The 20,983-nt window shown below is 43.8% G+C and overlaps 1 protein-coding gene and 1 long non-coding RNA gene across 7 annotated transcripts in view; both read left to right on the forward strand.

The window, feature by feature from the left end:
- Positions 1-20,880, forward strand: part of camkk1a (calcium/calmodulin-dependent protein kinase kinase 1, alpha a) — a 62,755-nt gene extending 41,875 nt beyond the window's left edge. For 4 of the 6 annotated variants that reach the window (XM_085174056.1, XM_085174053.1, XM_085174055.1 and 1 more), the window contains 11 exons: positions 1,159-1,195; positions 1,459-1,480; positions 10,138-10,226; positions 11,600-11,799; positions 13,305-13,358; positions 13,579-13,652; positions 15,373-15,460; positions 15,853-15,981; positions 16,733-16,836; positions 18,313-18,360; positions 18,695-20,880. In XM_085174056.1, coding sequence (XP_085030182.1) covers positions 1,159-1,195; positions 1,459-1,480; positions 10,138-10,226; positions 11,600-11,799; positions 13,305-13,358; positions 13,579-13,652; positions 15,373-15,460; positions 15,853-15,981; positions 16,733-16,836; positions 18,313-18,360; positions 18,695-18,767 — 918 coding nt within the window. In that variant the 3' untranslated portion in view covers positions 18,768-20,880. Of the gene's footprint in view, positions 1-1,158; positions 1,196-1,458; positions 1,481-10,137; positions 10,227-11,599; positions 11,800-13,304; positions 13,359-13,578; positions 13,653-15,372; positions 15,461-15,852; positions 15,982-16,732; positions 16,837-18,312; positions 18,610-18,694 lie in introns of all 6 variants that reach the window. The other 2 variants (XR_014876377.1, XM_085174057.1) reach the window with 2 other exon arrangements.
- On the forward strand, positions 1,840-3,175 carry LOC146509463 (uncharacterized). Its single transcript, XR_014876379.1, has 2 exons — positions 1,840-2,209; positions 2,918-3,175. It is a non-coding gene; the product is annotated as an uncharacterized LOC146509463 (long non-coding RNA).
- Positions 20,881-20,983: the final 103 nt, after the last annotated feature.

Consider the following 20,983-nt stretch of genomic DNA (forward strand, 5'->3'; position numbering starts at 1 on the left):
TTCACACTTTCTATTATTTATTTATTTTTAGAGAGGTTGACCTTTCGTGCTTCCACAGGACTTTATTTCACGACGCTGCTGGGTTTCTTTTTGGCCTGACCTTTCTGTTTTTAAGGTCCAGCAGGGGGGGGTGCACCTGATCTCCATCCTCGTGCCTCTGAAGCAGCACTGCTGCCACCACTGAGCTCTCGTTGTGTTGCTAATAGAGTCGGTCAGTAATGTAAGAGCAGGACTGTGAGAGCTCTGGTGAAACGTCTGGACGACTTTAAGTTTGTTGAAGACGTTTCATCCCAGAAGCTTCTTCAGCTCTACTGATGAGCAGCTGGTGGAAAGTCCCAGATTTAAACCCTGTGGGAGTGCCCCCCCCCCCCAGAGGGCCACGGACCCCCTATTGATCCTCTACGTAATCACACGAGCCGAGGTGTGAAACAGGTGTGGCTCACAATCAGCCACGGTTTCGGCGGTGGTTTACGACACCAACCGTCAACATCCTGGGCCTTCTGACCTCAGCGAATCACGTGACAGGGCGGGGCCAGGTTGGCTGATTGTGTGACGTGGAAGCATGTCAGAGTTTTATTCTGGCGCTCGTGCGAATAGTTTAAAAAACATCATCGTTCACGTGTCGTTCTAAAACATGGACGAACCTCAGCTTTGTTTTTCCCACTCATCATCATCATCATCATCATCATCTTTGAGCTCATCTGACATTTTGAAGCTGGACTAGTTTTCAAAGGTTCCCGTTGTACCTGAGCTGTCACACAGCTCAACACTTCTGTTTAAAAAGGCTGCACGGAGCATTGTTCCAAATTATCATAATAGTCGAATAAAGCTTTTGCAGCGACGGCGGCCTCCGCCTGCGTTAACGCGTCCGTCGTGTTGTTCAGTAAAGGTGTAGCAGCTGTTCAGTCAGCCTGTGTACCTGGTCAAGTGTCGACTGCAGAGAGATCATCTTTGTGCACATGACGCTGTTTTAAATGCTAACTCTCATCCTGACTGTCGAGCTCCAGGAAGCAGACGAGTCGTGCAGCGAGTCGGTGAACGCTGTCAGCTTTTAAATGAAAGCACTGAATGTTTTATGTTGCTCACCATCAGCTTTACAGAAAGTTTTGACTGGAAATTCTCCTTTTCTGACTGTATGACTGTGTTTTAATGCTGCAGGTGCTGGACGATCCGTCGGAGGACAACCTTCACATGGGTATGCACGTCTTTGTTTTATGTGTCCACATACTTTTGCTCTGTGTCTGTAAGCCTGTGGCGTTCGATGCATATGTACGTGTCATTTATTCAGAGATGGTCGTTTCCCTGCAGACCTGCTTGGGGCTGGCGCGTTATGCAGAAGCTCTCCATCAGCAGCGCCACCGTCAGGCTGCAGAGTAACGCGCAGCCTGGTGGTCAAAAACAAAAGCATGAACTCTTTGGTCTCACGTGTTCATGTTTCCTTCTCTCTGTTTCTGACAGTGTTTGAGCTGATGCGTAAGGGGTGAGTAGAGAACCCATCCTTTGTCTCTAAATAATTTAAGGCACACCCTCCTCCTCCTCATCTCTCCCCCCTTCATCCCTGCTCGATCACTGCTGCGCTCTTCTTTCATTGCTCTGAGCTATGGAATCAGAACGATGCCACCTTGAAACGAAACCGAAAAAAATATTGAAACCGAAAAAAAATATTGTAACTGAAATAAATGTACTGAAAAATCTTGTATTGAAACCGAAAAAAAAATTTGATAGTGAAAAACAATTAATTGAAACTGTAATTTTTTTGTTTTCGCTTACAATTTTTTTTTTCGGTTTCAATCCATTTTTTTTCGGTTTCAAACCATTTTTCGGTTTCAAACCATTTTTTTTCGGTTTCAATCCATTTTTTTTCGGTTTCAAACCATTTTTCGGTTTCAATCCACTTTTCGGTTTCAATCCATTTTTCAGTTTCACTCCGCTGGCACTGTTTTGGCGTCCGGGGGCGCGCTGGGGGGGCGGGGATTCCGACCCGCATGTATTTGCATATATTATAATGCTGACCAATGACTGGAGAAAACGCTGACGACGCGGCTGCGGTCACGGACAAACTTGCACGTGTCTGTTCGGGAATGGCAGATGCTGAGAGGTCCAGCGTTTACATTACCGACTATTTCAAAGTGACAGCCTGAGGTAAATTCTTCTTCAGTAAATTGGACTACCGGACAGGAGGACCTGAGACCCCACCGCACTATTTTTGGTAAGTTAAATGTGTTTGTAAACTAATCCGTAATTTAGGTCCTTAGCTAGCTAGCTAGCTAGCTAAGGACCTAGCTACGGACCTAGCTAGCTAAGATGAGCACTTGGCTGTTGGGGAAACTTGTTTTGTAAAGTTCGTTTAGCTAACCCGTGCAGGTGAATGAATTTACCCTGACTAAAGAAATCAAGAGAAACGCACCAGGCTGCTCAGTGACTAACCACGGTTACTGTACTTTTATATGAGTATTATACTGTAAGAGCAACAGGCTGGACTCTGCTTCTGCTCCTGTGCAGAGCTGATTATTAAATATATGCAAACAGCAGCATGTTTTCTGTCGCTTTCCACATGTGGAACGACATTAACGCCAACTTTTAAAAACCTGGAACTTCAGTAACCCCTCATTAGTCAATAGCTACGAATTAAATAGCAAAGCCCTATACTTATGTACTGAAACCAGCTACTTCCGCTTGTCAGCTTAAGTTAAAATGTTACATTTTTCCTCTGATTATTTTTTTAGCATTTTTTTTTACTCAGCTTGTTACAAATATTCAGGTTAAAAAACTGTCCTAATTATTTTTAATGAATTATGTTCACAAAGTCACATGTGCAGTACTCTGTACAGCTTGCATCCTTTAGGACAAATAATTTGAAACATTAATATTTCTTGTTCAATACTGAGCTGATAACACCTCTGTATGTTGTGACCAGGATGCAGCAGCAGACTGAACCTTGACTGAAACCTGCTCCATCATCTCATCTTTGCAGATGTCCATTTATAAAGCATCAACAACTCAAAGGTAAACATGATATTAGAAAATGTGTTAGTATATAAGGCCTTTAAAACAAATAAAAAATAAACAGCTGTCGGCAGAACTGTAGGACTGGACAACTTCAGATCCCGAGTGTGTGAGGACAGAAGGATCAGCTCTATTTCAGATTTGAGAGATAATCTTTATATTTCAGTTTGTGATGATTCTGTTCTGTTTGTGATTACAGGAGCCGTCCTCAGATTCAGACCTCAGCACCACCCAGTGACAGCAGACAGATCATCTTATATCTTCGATCTTTGTAGTAACTCCAAAATTAACTGAAGAAAACAGTACAAAGGTTAAAGTACCACATGTGCTGTCAGTGAAAGCTGCAGCTGTTTTATTGATAAATTTAAAGACAAAGTCAAAAGGATTAATCACTCATGTAACTGTGTCACTATACATCAGCATTAACAGTACCTCAGTTTGGTGTTTCAGAAAACTGCTGATCTCAGACCTGCACAACTTCTGTTTTAAACACTGAATGTACTCAGCTACATGAAGGGCACATGATGTTTTCTCTGACACAATTAAATAAAACCTGATTAAAGTCAAAGGTTGTTACTTGTATTTGAACTAAAAACTTGATCAGGAATTCTTTCACTGTTTTTTGACAATAGTGTGTTATTTATCATAAAGTAGTTCAGAGTCATTCATACCAGAGTAACCAGAGAGCACAACATATATTTAACTTTCTACAGGACTTAAAGCTATGATATTATGTAAAAGTCCAGAGCCTCTGAGGATTATTTGAGTACTTCTAACATTACACAAAGCAAAGGTCTCCATCAGTGTTCATGAAATGCTGGGTTTATCCTTCTTGTGAGGGAGCTGCTGGTGAAGATCACGAGCCCTGCTTGATCCCGGCGATAAGTTTCAGTCTTCCTGGTGTTTCTGAAATGATGCCTCTCACTGTGGGCCAACATAACATCTGGCACAGGACAGCTGTAATGAAAGAAATTGAATTAGTTTTGAAAAAAAATCTTGGAAATGCCCTATATGTGAGAAGCAGATTTTGTATTTACTTTTCTTTTGCCAATCAAGATAACTAGAAGTATAATTTTCACCATACAATTACTAACCTTGTCATCTCCTGCACTGTCTGTTTTGGGCTCTGGGCTTGTCCTTTCCAGCGCTCATGAGACTGCTTTTGGTGCACTGTGGTATGAGGTGCTAACCTGTTGACAGTGTTGGGAAGGTTAATTTTAAAATGTATTCCACCAAAGATTATAGAAGTAATGTATTCTGAATACTTTACAACTACATGAATGTACTATTGCTGTGTGATTTATTACTCTTACTGAAGGCTACTCGCCATACCAATACCAACTAGATGTTAAAATCTTAATATAAATGAGTAACAGTAGGTGGACATTAGGTAAGGCTGCACTTTTTGCAGCGATCTCGTGTAGAAAACTATTCAGTGCATATATAAAACAGGTCAGCGGCTCCGAACCGTAGTAAAGGGACCTCTGGCTAATACATCATGTCGGGCTCGTAGCTGAAAACTAGCTTTACTTTGTTGTCTGGGTCAACTTTGCTAGCGAGAGACAGAGAGAGGCGTTGAAAGGCTGCTTATTGTTTCGGAGGAAAACAGGAACACAGTGTACAGTCCAGTCTTAACAGCTTTCTTACAGCTGGGCTCATCGGGCACTCTTTTTGGCTGCAGTGGTTATTATTATATTTACATGCTTCCAGCTCCCGTTTCTGCTCAGTGACAGCTCATACTTTTCCTTTTTCTCCCTCCCTCGCTCACAGACACATAACGGGTATGGCAGTCCGTTCTCCCTGCAGCACGGACTACACGGCCCATGAGGCTACATTGTTTAGGGCGATGCCTGTAACACTCTGCTATTGCCTTCATATTAAATCATTTTGTTTGGGTTTCCACCGGCGTGGAATTACCAAAAATAGAGAGACCATAGCCTAACATATGAAAAAGGAAAATACCGCCATGTAATCCATTTATTTCAACAAACTAACTGTGTTCTCAATATCACCTATTGAACAGTAATGGATACATTTACTCATATTTTGTATTTTAAATACGTAACGCCGGTGCATGTATTGCGTTACTGCCCAACACTGCCTGTTGATGAGATCTTGTGCCGTTCCTAAAACACCGGCCTCCAACTCCTAAGGAGACACGGGTGTACCTAAATATAGCAAATATTAGCTTCAGGCTAGCTTGCTACGACAAATAGGCTAATACCAGCACTTTACCACAACTTCACCAGATGTAGCTAAAAAAAACTAAACTAATGTCCAGTCCAGTGGGACAGCAAGGAAAGATGACAAAAAATGATTACTTACTTGCGGTTTGGAGGGTCAAGCTGAAATTGAAGCAGCCATTGAAAGAGAGAAAGATGGCAGCTTGGTCAGCACTAGTGGCCTCTATAATGTATGCAAATATATGCGGGCCGGAATCCCCGCCCCCCTCCCAGCGCGCACCCGGATGCCAAAACAGTGCCAGCAGATTGAAACTGAAAAATGGTTTGAAACCGAAAAATGGATTGAAACTGAAAAATGGTTTGAAACTGAAAAATGGATTAAAACTGAAAAATGGTTTGAAACCGAAAAAAAATGGATTGAAACCGAAAAATGGATTGAAACCGAAAAAAAAAAAATTGTAAGCGAAAACAAAAGAATTACAGTTTCAATTAATTGTTTTTCACTATCAATTTTTTTTTCGGTTTCAATACAAGATTTTTGAGTACATTTATTTCAATGACAATATTTTTTTTCGGTTTCAATATTTTTTTCGGTTTCGTTTCAAGGTGGCATCGTTCTGATCCCATACTGAGCCGTACGGCCGTTTGTTCCACCTCCGGCTTCAAAGGGATTCGTTGTTTTCTTGGGTTTTCAGTTCTTGGCGCTGAAAGCGTTTCACATCCTCATGCATGAGCCGCTCCTTCCTACAGTGCTACAGACATCATGATGCTCAACCTGCTGCTGTTATAACCAAATTGGCTGGTATCATCCACATGTACAGGTCCTTCCCAAAAAAATTATCATATTGTGATAAAGTGCATTATTTTCTGTAATGTATTGATAAACATTAGACTTTCATATATTTTAGATTCATTACACACACCTGAAGTAGTTCAAGCCTTTCATTGTTTTAATATTGATGGTTTTGGCAAACAGCCCATGAAAACCCAAAATTCCTGTCTCAAAAAATTAGCATATTTCATCCGACCAATAAAAGAAAAGTGTTTTTAATACAAAAAAGTCAACCTTCAAATAATTATGTTCACTTATGCACTCAGTACTTGGTCGGGAATCCTTTTGCAGAAATGGCTGCTTCGATGCGGCGTGGCATGGAGGCAACCAGCTGTGGCACTGCTGAGGTGTTATGGAGGCCCAGGATGCTTGAGAGCGGCCTTAAGCTCATCCAGAGTGTTGATGTGCGTCTCTCAACTTTCTCTTCACAATATCACAGATTCTCTGTGGGGTTCAGGTCAGGAGAGCTGGCAGGCCAACTGAGCACAGTAATACCATGGTCAGTAAACATTTACCAGTGGTTTTGGCTCTGTGAGCAGGTGCTGAAAAATGAAATCTTCATCTCCATAAAGCTTTTCAGCAGATGGAAGCAGGAAGTGCTCCAAAATCTCCTGATAGCTGCATTGACCCTGCGCTTGATAAAACACAGTGGACCAACACCAGCAGCTGACGTGGCACCCAGACCATCACTGACTGTGGGTACTTGACACTGGACTTCAGGCATTTCCCTCGCCCCAGTCTTCCTCCAGACTCTGGCACCTTGATTTCTGAATGACATGCAAAAGTTGCTTTCATCCAAAAAAAGTACTTTGGAGCACTGAGCAACAGTCCAGCGCTGCTTCTCTGTAGCCCAGGTCAGGCGCTTCTGCCGCTGTTTCTGGTTCAAAAGTGGCTTGAGGGGAATGCGGCACCTGTAGCCCATTTCCTGCACACACCGGTACACGGTGGCTCTGGATGTTTCTACTCCAGACTCAGTCCACTGCAGGTCCCCCAACGTCTGGAATCGGTCCTTCTCCACAATCTTCCTCAGGGTCCGGTCACCTCTTCTCGTTGTGCGTTTTCTGCCACACTTTTTCCTTCCCACAGACTTCCCACTGAGGTGCCTTGATACAGCACTCTGGGAACAGCCTATTCGTTCAGGGATTTCTTTCTGTGTCTCACCCTCTTGCTTGAGGGCGTCAGTGACGGCCTTCTGGACAGCAGTCAGGTCGGCAGTCTGACCCATGATTGCAGTTTTGAGTAATGAACCAGGCTGGGAGTTTTTAAAAGCCTCAGGAATCTTTAGCAGGTGTTTCGAGTTAATTCGTTGATTCAGATGATTAGGTTGATAGCTCGTTTAGAGAACCTTTTCATGATATGCTAATTTGTTGAGATAGGAATTTTGGGTTTTCATGAGCTGTATGCCAAAATCATCAATATTAAAACAATGAAAGGCTTGAACTACTTCAGTTGTGTGTAAGGAATTTAAAATATATGAAAGTCTGATGTTTGTCAGTACATTACAGAAAATAATGAACTTTATCACAATATGCTAATTTTTTGAGAAGGACCTGTATGTAAATAACTTATATTATCCTTTTCATATGAGAATGGATTTGCTGTCTTACTCTGAGTCGGCTGCTGTTAACGTAGCCGTTACTCTGCAGATAAGAAGACTTTCTGCAATATTTAAGAACACACTGCACAACATCCCAGTGCCGAGGTCTCAGTGACCAGCTCTTTGGGAACTAATTTCAAACGGTGTTCTCTCTGACATCTTTTGGAGGTTGAACTAAAGACATGGGAACGTTTTTACAACATGCTGCTTATAACAAAAGATTGAATGAGATGCTTCGTGCTGGGCGACTGACAGGTTAACAGCTACAAACATTTGTCTGGAAACGATCAAGTAAAACGACTGAAGATTAGTGACAGAGCAGCCAAAGACCTTCACAAAATCTGGACCTGGAATCTGAATTATTGCTTAAAAACCCTAAAAATGAAGACGTTCACACTGTGTCGAATCACTGCCCGCTCTGCGTGAGCGTAGGGCAGCTTGAAGTTCACTTCATAGAGCTTACAGAGTGTGACGCTGTTATCTTTGCTGTAACAGTCGGTAACAGAGCAGCTCACTTCACCCAGCAGTCACTGCTTTGCTGCTCTGACATGAAGCTGCTGAGCAAATGAACTGTAAGCAGAACAAACACGGCAGCAGCCGCACGCGTAATGTTTCTGTTAATGTTCATAATGTGGTGCTGCAAATGTCACCTCCTCATTAACAGAGTAACACGTGAAGACTGTTGTGCAGCTTTAGAGACACACAGAGGTTTTTAAAAGCATCCAATAGAGAGCACAGACACTCAAACACAAAAGTACATTTCTGAATGTGTTTTCCTGCACACGTCAGTTATTAATTGCAAAAACGATATATACTATAGTGTATTTGTAAGGAAGTCATTTAAAAGTATTTGTTGACATCTGTTTCATTCATTAGAGACAAAGAGACAGAAAGATTTAACCGTTTAGTGAAGGCAGAAGATGTTTGATCAAATCTGTGATTATTACACAGAGTCAGCTGTTGGTTTGTTGTTGTCCTTTTAAATTGTTTTTTAAAAATATGGATGATGCTCAAAGGTAAAGTTGGTTCTTCGCATATGAAGGATTTAAATCTGTGAAGATATCAACCAGCCCTTTCGGAGATTTGTTCCTTATAAATGTGCAGTTTGAGATGAAACGAGTGTGAATTCAAACTTACAGTGATAATAATGTTTATATCTGTCTGTATGCGGTGTTGTCCATTAGGGCTGCCACGATTAGTCGACTAGTCACGATTACGTCGACTATCAAAATCGTCGACGACTGATTTAATAGTCGACACGTCGTTTGAAGCTTTGTAAGATCACAAAAGACGCAGGAATAAGTAGTAGGATTTAAGAGTGTAATAACGGACTGTAACAGAAGATGGCAGCACTGCATGTACAAGGATGCCAACTGCCGTTAAACCCCGAAGAAGAAGAAGAAGCTGTGTCCCAGAATTCATAGCGCAGCCCAGCTCAGTTTCCAACAATGGCGGCAGCTAGTTAGTTTTAATATTACTCTTATTATTCTTTCTGGGTCACAAAATAAACGTTTAACATATTTTCAGGCGAGAATGTAGCTGTGTAAACCTCAAATATCTGCTCAGTTTATCAAGACACCACATATTTTCAAAAGCGCGCCGACGTTTTCGGAGACGTCTGTTAGCCACTAGCTCGATAGCTAGCCGGGGGCTAGGCTAACTAGAGCCGTGAGAACACCGGACTCCCGGCTAATCATTTTCAAACCCACCGCTGTCTTTCACTACTCAGGTTAAACATGATATATAAGTCACTTAGATAACTTAAAAATGTTATTGTTTGGCTTTAGTATTTTATTTGTTCCTGAGTAAATCGGTTTGGCTGAGATTAAAGTTATAGTTTTTACACAGCTGAATAAACGTCAAGCAGACAGCTGATTATCAGAAGTGTGAGATGCTCCAGAATTTACTCCAGTGTCCTGTTATATTTTAGATAGCAAGGAGTTTATTAAACTTCACCGAAACAATCTACAAATTTCATTAAAATTTAATAAACTATCATCTTGTCTTTATTTTTAGTTAGCACATACCTTAAACACTTAAAGCTGTAAGCTAATGATAGTTATATAAGAGCAGATGCTGCTGGTGCAATAAGCTGTAGTTTTACGTCCAATGGATGATGATCTGATTAGTCGACTAATCGCAAAATTAATCGGTGACTAGTCGACTATCAAAATAATAGTTTGTGGCAGCCCTATTATCCATCAATATCAGGGCATTATGGAATACGGAGCGTGACGCAGGAAAATCCTGGAATGGTTGGGATGTTGTGGCTCCCAGCACTGTCTGCAGCGTCACAGTGTTGTTGAAATTACAGCTTCCTTCGTGTCCTCGTGTGTAACTTGCTGTCATCCAATCAGATGCTTAGCTGCGTGCTGCTGAGCGTCTGAGAGCTTAAATCTGGATCCATCTCAAAGTCACATTTAGAGTCAGCAGCACAGCTACCAGTGAAACAACTGTTACACATAATCTGCACACTTGTCTGTCACACTGCCTGTTTGTGTGTCTGTGTGGGTTTGCAGCCCAGTGATGGAGGTGCCCACAGATGGTCCTTTATCAGAAGAGCAAGCTCGCCTATACTTCAGAGACGTTATCCTGGGTATCGAATACTGTAAGTACCACACAGCCTCACAAAGTGACTAAAAGATTCAAAGCAGTCATTTTAGCCCCGTGTGAGACTGGCGCCCTGTCCAGCTCCGCCTCTCGCAGCAGGGAGGGGCCTCTCCATCTTTGACCCTCCGTCTCCTCCGTCACTATCAGCTTCTATTAAGTGATACAGCTTTGCCCGTCCAGGCCTCGTGATTAATCTCAGCAGGCTATGATCTTAATCATTCAGGAGCAGTGTCATCCTGAGCTCCATGGTGGTAACAACGGGACAAAAAGTACCAGTACAGTCACCAGTAAAGCCCAGTCACCAGTAAAGCCCAGTCACCCAGTGCTAATGAAGCAGCTTTCTCTGATTGCACAGCTGTTTGCTAAGCATTAGAGTTTGTTCCCACTTTAAGTAATGATGGATTTCAAAACTCCAAATTGTTCCAACTACAGATCAGTTCAACTGATCATTTCCAATTTTTAAACCTTATAATTACAACCCTGCGAAAGGAAACTCTTCCCGTCACCATGTTCAGCTGACAGTTATAATTACTCGTTAGTGTTCATGTTGACATTTAATTGCAAGTAATATTGAAACACTGTTTCAGTACCTAAAATACCTCATGGTTGTTCTTTTGCAAATCCTGAGGTGGAACTTTGGAAACTGATGAAACAATAATGAGCTCATATGTAACACTTTGTTCTGTTGTGTGTTGGTGTCTGTTTTCCTCTTTATGTCTACTATGTAAAGCAGCATTTCTTCTACATGTTACAGATCCAGTTGTATTTTAGTGTGTTTACGGTCGGCAACAAGTAACATTTAAAGAAGTCAAATGGAGCGAAATTCATTGGAACCAGCTGCTGTGGTTATTTTTTGTTTGCTTTACATCCACCATGGCAGGCGTTTACACCGCCATCGAACAGTGAAAGGTCACGGGTTCGATTCCTCTTTGAGCTTGAGCCACATAATTAACCTTTACAACACAATGCTTTGGTAAAGATTGAAATAATTCCCAACAATTTTGGCTCGTTCCCGAATTTGGGAACCTCCCATTTGCTGAGAGTATTTATTTTCCTCCAGTTTGAACAATGTTGGTGACCAATCAGGACGCAGGCTGAAGAAGCGCAGCTCCGCCCTCATGATGACACGATCACCACAGTCCGTTCTTCCCCATAAAGACCACATTTCACCAGCTGCCCTTAATGACATGTTCTCAAACCTCCGTGTACACGAGTAAAGATGCGACCTGAGGATCCTCAGGCTGCGTTTTTCCAACGATAGTTCCAGTTTGTGTTTAGAAGCTGGAAATATCCCAGACAACAGAAATAAGCTTCCACGTGTCCAAAGAGGAAACTTACGCTCTGTTCTTTGTGTTTTCTTTTTTATCCCAGTGCACTACCAGAAGATTGTCCACCGCGACATCAAACCCTCTAACCTGTTACTCGGGGACGATGGTCATGTGAAGATCGCAGACTTTGGAGTCAGCAACCAGTTTGAGGGCAACGACGCATTGCTGTCCAGCACTGCTGGCACTCCGGCTTTTATGGCCCCAGAGACGCTTTCAGATGCGCGAAAGAGCTTCAGTGGAAAAGTGAGTGAAGTCGATGAACATGAAGTTTAAAGTGGAGTATTTGGTGTGAGTTTGGTGACCCAAACTGAAAACGCTGAAGAGCCTCCAGCTCCAAATGACAGCTGCTGAGCTACGATCAGTTTCCCAAGAACAAGGAAGTGATAACACCGGGATAAAGACGGTGGTCTTTCAGTTTCCATCGAATGATTCAGAAATGTTTCACGTTGTTATTCTCACAGTTAGACGATGATCAGTTCTGTTTATAGCAGATAAGCTTTTTTATCGTGATGAGGCTGATTCTGCTTGCCTTTACAAACAAGCAGAATAACGTTTAAACATTTAAAGACACAAAGATTTTTTATTTTTTACTTTAGAAAGTCGACACTCTTTCAGTTCTGATGTTTATGTATCAGAATAATAACCAGCTGGTGCTCAGCAGCATAAGTAAGCTGAATGAAAGTCAAAGTCCACACTTCCTCCTTACTGCTCAGCCAAAGGTCAAAGTTCATGGCTGTAAGCGTTGTTTAGAGGTCAGCGTGGCTGAGCTTAGCTGAACAAACCACAATATTTCTGGAACAAAGTGGAGACGTGTGAACATAACGCACAGCCGCTGATTGGACAAACCACACACTGTATGTCAGCACAAACGCCAACATGAGCACCTGACACGTGTTGGTGACCCACGCACAGCAGCAGAGTCCAGACCTGAACCCGAGGTGGTGCGGCGGGATCTCAGAAACTGATGAAGCCAAACAGAAAACTCAACATTTGTTTTGGTTTAATGACATCGTGTGTTTTTATTATGTCCTCATACGTGAAACCTTAAGATTGTACGAGGGGACACTTGACTTTATGACACATCTGTATAATAGTCCTTTGATGGTCCTGGTTGTTGCCGTGGTCCTTATTCCAGTGAAATAAGCCAATTGTTTTTAGCGTAACTAGCAGGTGGATGTGAGCGTCCACCTGCTGCAGGGAGGGGCTAAGATATCACCAAATCGTCCCTTCTCTCCCCTCAACCCTCCATCAGACTTTGTCAGGTTAAATTCTGCAGTTGTCTGAAAGGACAGACTGACCTTGTCCATGAACGAGGGGCCAGAGCAGCTGATTACAGACAGAAGCCATCAGGGTGTCAGAGTCACCGGAGTGCCTCCGTCTGCTGTTTGGGGATTTACAGCTTTTAAGAGATGAACTTCTAGCTTCTGCCTGACGACTCGGCCTCTGCAAAGATGTGATTTGGCCAAACTGTTTCCAGAGGAAATCAGTAGCCAGGATACTTCATGTCACGTCTGCAGCATCGTGTGGCTGAGATATGTCACAGGTTCAGACGGCTGCTTTAATCATCCCGTCTCTATCAGGGAACAGAGCCGAGCTACAGGGAGCGAGGGGTGGGGGGCACACGTGCCGCTGCATAAACTCATCTTCAGGGTATCTGACAGTAGCTGCCCCCAAACAATAACCTTAAAACGACTCCAAATGTTTCCCATTTATCTGAGTATAACGTCACTGCTGGGACTGTCTTACAGGCGCTGGACGTTTGGGCCATGGGGGTGACCCTCTACTGCTTCGTCTTTGGAAAGGTAAATGTGACTGTGTGTGAGTTTAAAAACATAGAAGAACGTGGGAGCGTGTTTGTGTTTGAAACAGCAGCTTTCTGCTGCCGTTAAATGTAATGAATCCAAGCGGCCGATTGCTGCTGTTGTTCGTCTCGGTCGTCTGTAGGTCGTCTGATGTTCGCAGCCGTCATCGTGCACGTGTGTTCTTGTGGTTTTCACCTCCTTTCTTCTGCTCTTCCTGCAGTGTCCCTTCATCGACGAGTACATACTGGCTTTGCATAATAAGATCAGGACCAAGCCTGTGGAATTCCCAGAAACGTAAGTTTATTGAAACAGTCATCATCTTCACTTTAGTTCTCCTTCGTCTGCAGCGCGGTCACGAAACCGTCGTCTTCTGTTCTTTTTCCCCAAATAGCTCGATGAACGTCACCAACATGTGAATCAAAACGGCTTCAGTAGCTGCATGAATACAACCTGCTGCACAGCTGTTTTTCTTTGTGACTAAAAGCTCAAAGAAAAGCTGTCAGGCCTGCTGACTGTAGGGGAATATCATAGAGAATAAAAGACAGATGTTAGGCAGTGGTGGAGGAGGACACGCTGAGAAGGGAGAAGAAGTGAAGACGGGCGGTGTGAGGAGGTGTGAGGAGGTGTGAGGAGGTGTGAGGACAGGCTCAGTGCTGGTGTTGGACTGCGTCTTCCAACAGTCGTGTTCATTAAATCCACACATCTGTTCTATTCCAACAGAATGTAGCAGATTATCTTTAGCTAAAGCTACTTAGTATCATTTGTACCTTCCTTTTTTAAATTTGTGTGTCATAAATGGTGGAGCACGCACGTCACGCGCCGCGGCCGCCATCGCACTGTTGGCTCTTCTTTAAGCGTCTGTGGCATAAAGACAATAAAATGCAATTAGCAAAAAAGTTTCATCATTTATTCATTTGAACACTTGAGTGCATATTTTTGGCTAACTGCTTCTAGCATTAATCCAAGCTGACTGTATATTTTAACAGTTTAGAGCAGGGGTGTCAAACTCAAATACACAGTGGGCCAAAATTCAAAACTGGAACAAAGTCGCGGGCTAACGTTAATATTTATTGGAAAAAAAAAATCTTCCTCTAGATATAAGAATGAATCTTTTCTTATGGACTCAAAGAAGTTTTGTTGAAAAACTGAATATGGAACAAGCAAAGCTTAATACTAAACAATATATATATTAGCTGTATAATACCAGTAGGCCAGCTCTAATAGTAATTTGGTATGGCTTCGCGGGCCAAATGTAATTAGGCTGCGGGCCAAATTTGGCCCGCGGGCCAGAGTTTGACACCTATGGTTTAGCCCTTTTGGCTAGCTAGTGCATTTTATCAGCTGACTGCTTGTGTCAGCTTCTAGCTGCTAATTTATTTTAACTAAAGGTGGTATTTTTGTGTTGTGGCTGACCAAATATAATTATGTCTGTTTGTCTGTATGACATTCCTGCCGTGCAGTAAGCAAGAATCAGCCCCTCAAACAACAGCCAGAGCTGCCTTAAGTAAAAGTATTCATACAAATACAGACATTTACCATAAATTTCTTTCACTTAATAGGAAAGCCTTTTTTTTTCTAAGAGCGGTTTGGGATATGTGGGAGGAGTTAAGTGAGCATTTCTTACACAGAGCAGAAATGAAGTCTGTTACACAAAGGGGCCAAAATATTTCTGCTGGCTTCACTTTGTCCAACATGTGACGCCTGCTGGCAGTTTGACGCTGCGCCTGTGTTTAGACTTCATGTGACCAAATCTTCCAGCGGTGAATAAAAGTTTTGATTCGTTTTTGGGGACGTTTTTTTTCCCACAACGAGTCCAAGAAATTAATAAATGATCTTTTGCATGTTAACAACCACGGCTTGATACAGGAGAGAGCAGGACAGTCATGATTTCATGCTGTTCCTGTAAGATTACCTGCTCAGGTGAACAGGGCGTTGCTGTGCTGTCTTCCAATCGTGATGGAAACGTGTGCGTCACAAACCTTTTTCCCAAATCGTCACTTTGTTTTTTCTTCAGGCCCAAAATCAGTGCAGAGCTGCAGAATCTGATCTTACAGATGTTGGACAAGAACCCCGACAGCAGGATCAGCATCCCAGAGATCAAGGTACCAAACCGATGATCAGAGAACGAGTTCAGATCACCGTCCTTCAGCTTCAGCACCTTCTTCATGCTTAGAAAGCATCGCTGTGATTAACACATGAGATTGTGACCTCACTGTGTTCCTGCAGCGTTCTTAGACAAACTGAGTGTGTTTGAGTGGATGGTCCACAATCATGGCCCGATCACACTCCCACTCCCAATCTGAGGACGGTAATCTGAGGACCGCCCAGCCTGAAACAAACTTCCCTGTAAACGTAGAAAAGCTCACGTTTGCCGTTAAATCCTTGCTTGGACACGAGCTCGTAAACTGGCTGTATTTACTACTCTGCGTTTCTGTGAACCTCTCGTGTCGAGTTATGAAGGTGCCCTATTTCACTGCGCTCCATGCCCTTTCAGATGGACCCGTGGGTGACCCAGGGAGGTGCTGACCCCCTGCCTCTGGAGGAGGACCACTGCTCTGTGGTAGAGGTGACGGAGGAGGACATCCAGAACTCCGTCAAATTCGTTCCCAGCCTCTCTGCAGTGGTAAGAAACACAGAGTGTCCTCCGTTTATCAAACTGCTGCAGCAGCACAGAGCAGCTGCTCTTAACAACCACAGTCAACCAAAACTGTGACAAAGCGCAGACAGACAGAGGGGCGGGGTTTCCTCACTGTTCAACCATAAAATATGAATGTCTCCATTATGTGTCTCCTTAAATGCACTAATGTTGCACTAATGTTGCACTAATGTTGCACTAATGTTGCCTTCATTTGAAAGCAAGCTCACATAATAAGCTGTGTAATCACTGCAGACCCTCAGACTGGGCTTATTAACTGTGTTGGACATTATTAGTCTAACAAAATGAATTGAATTAGAGAAGCTGAGGACGGTAAACTCATTACAGCAGCAGGTTACATGTATACATGTACAGTAGTAATACAAAGTCCTGTATGAGTGAGCACTCGGTAACAGTGGGAAGGAAAAACTCCCTGTTAACAGGAAGAAGCCTTCAGCAGAGCTCAGGGAGGACGAGACACGCTGGGCAGGAGAGCCAGAGATTAATAACAACGAATGATTAAATGCAGAGCGGTGAATAAACAGAGAGTGAACACTCAGTGCATGATGGGAAACCCCAGCAGTTTAGGCCTGTTGATGCATGAAGATCACCTGATACGTCGCCACAACATTAGTAACAATATTAGAGGAACATTGTAGCCACTTGTCTGCATGTTGAGAACATGCATGTCTGTAACAGTACGGCGCCCCCTCTCATGTAACTCGTGTGTCTGTTTCAGATCTTGGTGAAGGCCATGCTGAGAAAGCGTTCCTTCAGTAACCCCTTCGAGTGCCCGAGCCGGCGCGAGGAGAGGTCCATGTCTGCACCTGGAAGTCTGCTCATGTAAGAGTTCAGCTTCCTGATCGTCTGCAGCTCAGTACCTGCTCATCTTGTCTTTGAAGACAAACGTTTTGCTTGAGATTCTGACGCAGATCTCTTCTCCACACCTGTCTCCTTTCTTCAGGTTAAATAGCATCATTTTAGCAGCAGCAGCTGCTTCGTTGTGTTGCCATAGCATCATAATTCACTCTTTCACTGTAGCAGTGGAGCTCACAGCTTGTGTCAGTGTTTCTTTGTGTGTTGCTTTGAGCTCTCAGGACTAGAAGGACTCAGGATCAGCGAGTGCCTCAGGCTGAGCTCGATTTGTCAGTAACGTGGATTCAGAGTATCACAGGTGTCAGCGGCCAATCGGCTCGTCCCCGCTGTGCAGTTTCAACTTGTATGGCCGAAAACAAACAGGCGCACGTACAGCTGTTAGCAGGCGTGTCGTGGGCGCCCTCGGGTCTGTCTGCTGATGATGAACATGCTGCTGCTCGTGGAGCGTTACAGGCTTGGCTGTCAGAGCCGCTCTCAGGTGTTTTCACAGCATGTGGATGTTTGAATAATACTGCCCCCTGCTGCACAGTGGACATCCAACTACACGGCTGCCATAGAGTAATGAATACAACTCTGAGTGCAATATGTTTATGTAAAGATGTCAGATATTATTAATATAAACATATGGACACATAACCAAAAACCACTGGAAAGCTCTGATTTCCTCCATGTCAAAGTCCACGTGGAGCAGAGCTGCTGGGATTTTCTCCTCTTGACGAGGGGAAGCAAATAAATGCTGACTGACAGATGCTCCCAGTGCCAGACGCTTTTTCACCAAGACTTGTGGGAAAGACGACGTAGCTGCTGTTATATGTTGTCCTATTTTGATGAAACATCACAGGTGGCAGCTTCTCGTGTCCATGGCGACTGTATCCAGGGAAGCTCTGCTGAGTTTCTCAGGCTGGAATTTAACTAGAAAACTTCCGGCCTGCATGTTTGAAATTGAATGCACCATTAACACCAGTGTTCCCAGCCCACCAAAGTATATTTGGAGACAAATTTCTTTCATCCAATCATTCGTCCAGAAAAAAAAGCAGTTCATCAACAACCAGTTTGAGTGGAAAGTCGCTTTATTTTGAAAGTTCTGCTGCAGTCAGCCAGCTAAAGCCAGAAGTTTGTGTCTCGTGCTCGTCTTTCAGGGTCGTTGTATCGACAGTTGTCAGTATTATTGAGCTGCTGCTGCAGACAAAAGTCCTTTTGCTCTGGTTATCGGCGCATCCTGAGTCAGAAGAGTGTGCTTTGATCCAGCCACAGGGAGGCCTTTAAAAATGTGTTTACTTTGCAATGCTCCGATACAAATGAAACTGAAGTGTGTGATCATTTTTGAAAGATGCTAAAAGTGCAGCTGGACCCTACGTGGTGGGGAGGCGGGTTTCCTCCCCGGCCTGCGTCCTCTGTCCTCTCATATGTGACTTGTCCATCTTCTCTCCCACTTTGCTGCAGGGACTCGTGGCCCTTCCGGCCCTCTTTTAAACTTCAGCCCTCGCTCAGGTAACACTTTGTGCGAAGCGGTCCGGCCTCTGTCTGTCCCACATCCTCCAGCCGCTGCTCCCATCATCATTTATGCCTAAACTTGTGCTTGTCCACATCACGAGATGTGATGGCAGAGCAGCCTCTCCCTGCTGTCATGTCCCTGCTGCTGTCATTTAAGAGCCATCCTGCGTCCATAAAGCCTTCTGTGTGTTTTTGATACTCATCATGCATCAACAACATCCACACCTTCTCTAGTTAGCAGGCTTGGTAGTGTCAGCATTTAGATAATTCCCTCTCTGCTGCTGTCGAGTGATCATAAGAGCTGTGACCCGTCTTTGTTGTCTGTTTTTAGAAAGGCGAGCACGGGCGACGGACCCCGAGAAGGAGAGCTGGAGGACCTGCATGAAGACGAGCCCTCCTCTTGAGTCCTGCTGACCCTCCTGCGTGCGCAGCGTCCTCTTTATATCCACTCACGCCTTCATTCACAGCTTTTCCTCAACGTGGTCACACAGTGCAAACGTGTCATTCTGCACCTGAAACACAAAAACTCGTTTTTTTGTTTTGTTTTTGGGGACGCTTGCTTCTGCGCTGTGGAGATGTTTTATCTGTGCGAGGAACACGAGCACGTCTGTGGATCATCACCGGTTTATTTTACTGGCCTTAAACTGTATTATAGGCAAAGACAGACGAGTTTTTCCCATCGTGCATGGCGAATATTTAAACCGCATCTCCAGCCTGTCTGCAGCCGCCTCACAGGAGGAAGCAGACGTCAGCATGTAAAGGACACTGCGCTGTCTCCTGAGTGAACTACGAGGCTTTCATTTCATCAGTCACTGTAATGTTGTACATACGTGTCTCGTGGTATCTGCTGTGTTATTGTGAAAACCCTTTAAGCATATCTGTGCCAACCTTTACTCTGGAGCACTTCCTGCGCTGCCTTCAGACGCCTCGATCGAGTGATCGCAGGGTGACTGCGAGCTGTGTCCGTGTCCTTCACGCTGCTTCTCCTGATGCGTCTGTGTCCGTCTGCTGGTTCTTGTTTCTTTGATGCTGGTGGGTTGGACGTGTTTGTGATCGATGGGAAAAGTTTTTGGATGGTGAGAACGAACATAGCGGAAAAAAAGATGTTATTCTGTATATGAGCACTGCTCCAATTGATACGTTATTTATAATATTAATATATTGTAAAGTTCTTGGATGCAGAGCTGATTTTAAAGCATAAATAATCTGCATACAAATGAATCACTGAGTGCTTTGTGGAAGAAATCGGATCACGTTGTATGTTATTATATTAAGAAGCGTCCAAATCATTTTAATGTGAAGTGATGCATGTACCTTTACTCTCAGGAAAACTGACCTGCTCTCTTTAAACAACCTGTCATGTTGAAGCGCATTCACAGAAGAGGAAATAAGGAAGCTTCAGAGACAATCATCAAGTATCAGATTTAGTGATGGTTTCCCTTCAGCTCTGTCTGGTGCTGTCGTTGTGACGTCAGGCTGCTGCCAGAGAAAGAAAATTCATCCTGAAGAGCTTCAGGCTGACTGGACAGAGAGCAGCAGACGTAGGAGGAGGTGCTGGAGCAGGGCGGGTCCATCCGAAGCTGATGGTGTCATGTTTTTGACTTCATGTTTTCATTTTGTTGCTGAAGTTTTGGTGAGCTTTAAGAAAAGGGCCGTGTGTTTGTGTTGGCACAACGTGTCAGTGCAGCGCCAAACTGTTCATTATAATAAATGGGAACAAATGTAAGATACATGCACACGCTGGCAACACAACATCACTGTTTCCTGTTGACATCTGCTACACAAGTGAAGAACAAGAAAAATATAAAGCTGTGAACACAGATTTGTGTTCTCGTGATTTGATAACCTGTCAAAGTTGCAACAGTAGATGCTGACGATGGCCAGTGAATCTGTGCTCATGTGGACCCTCTACACATGTAGGCGTGGTGGATAAAAGAAAGAGGCGTGTCCATTTAAAGGTGCTTGGTTTAAAACGGGGCGTGTCCTGGTGTGTTACCCTGTGAGCAGCGCTGTCCTCCGGCTGGTTGACAGAAGCGCAGCTTCGTTTCCTCCAGTGAAGGATGCTAACTTAGGCACGAGGCTGCAAACGGGATTTCACGCCGTGTTGTGTTTAATGTCCACAGGGACATGACGTCATAACTGCTGTGACGTCAGTCATAAACTTTATCATCCATCCTGACGTTTTGATGTTCAGCTCTGATGGAAGCGGCGCCGACGTGCGCTGCGCACCTTTAATGAAGGCGACCAAAAAATGTCACGTGACGTCTTCTGTTTGACGTCACCTGTTTAAACGCTCGTCCATCGCGTTTTTATTCTGGGTGTCGTTGTGCTGGACGTTTGTCGGGGTCAAAGGTACTTTATTGTTACAGCTCTCGACCTTTAACCTGTGTTTGTTTATGACTCTGCTTGTGTTCAAATTCTTGCACTTTTCCACTTAAATATGTGTAATGTCATTATTGTGAGTACTTCTAACTCCGGCCATTAAACACTGTACAGTGTGTGTGTCCTCCTGTGAAACACCGGATGTGCTCGATGCGTTTCTCACTGCTCAAAATCCACATTTGAAGAGAACTTGTTGTCTGATCTGCTGACAACATGCAAATAGTGAAATACTGTAAAA

This window comes from Neolamprologus multifasciatus, chromosome 10 (assembly GCF_963576455.1).
Source record: "Neolamprologus multifasciatus chromosome 10, fNeoMul1.2, whole genome shotgun sequence".
NCBI lineage: Eukaryota > Metazoa > Chordata > Actinopteri > Cichliformes > Cichlidae > Neolamprologus > Neolamprologus multifasciatus.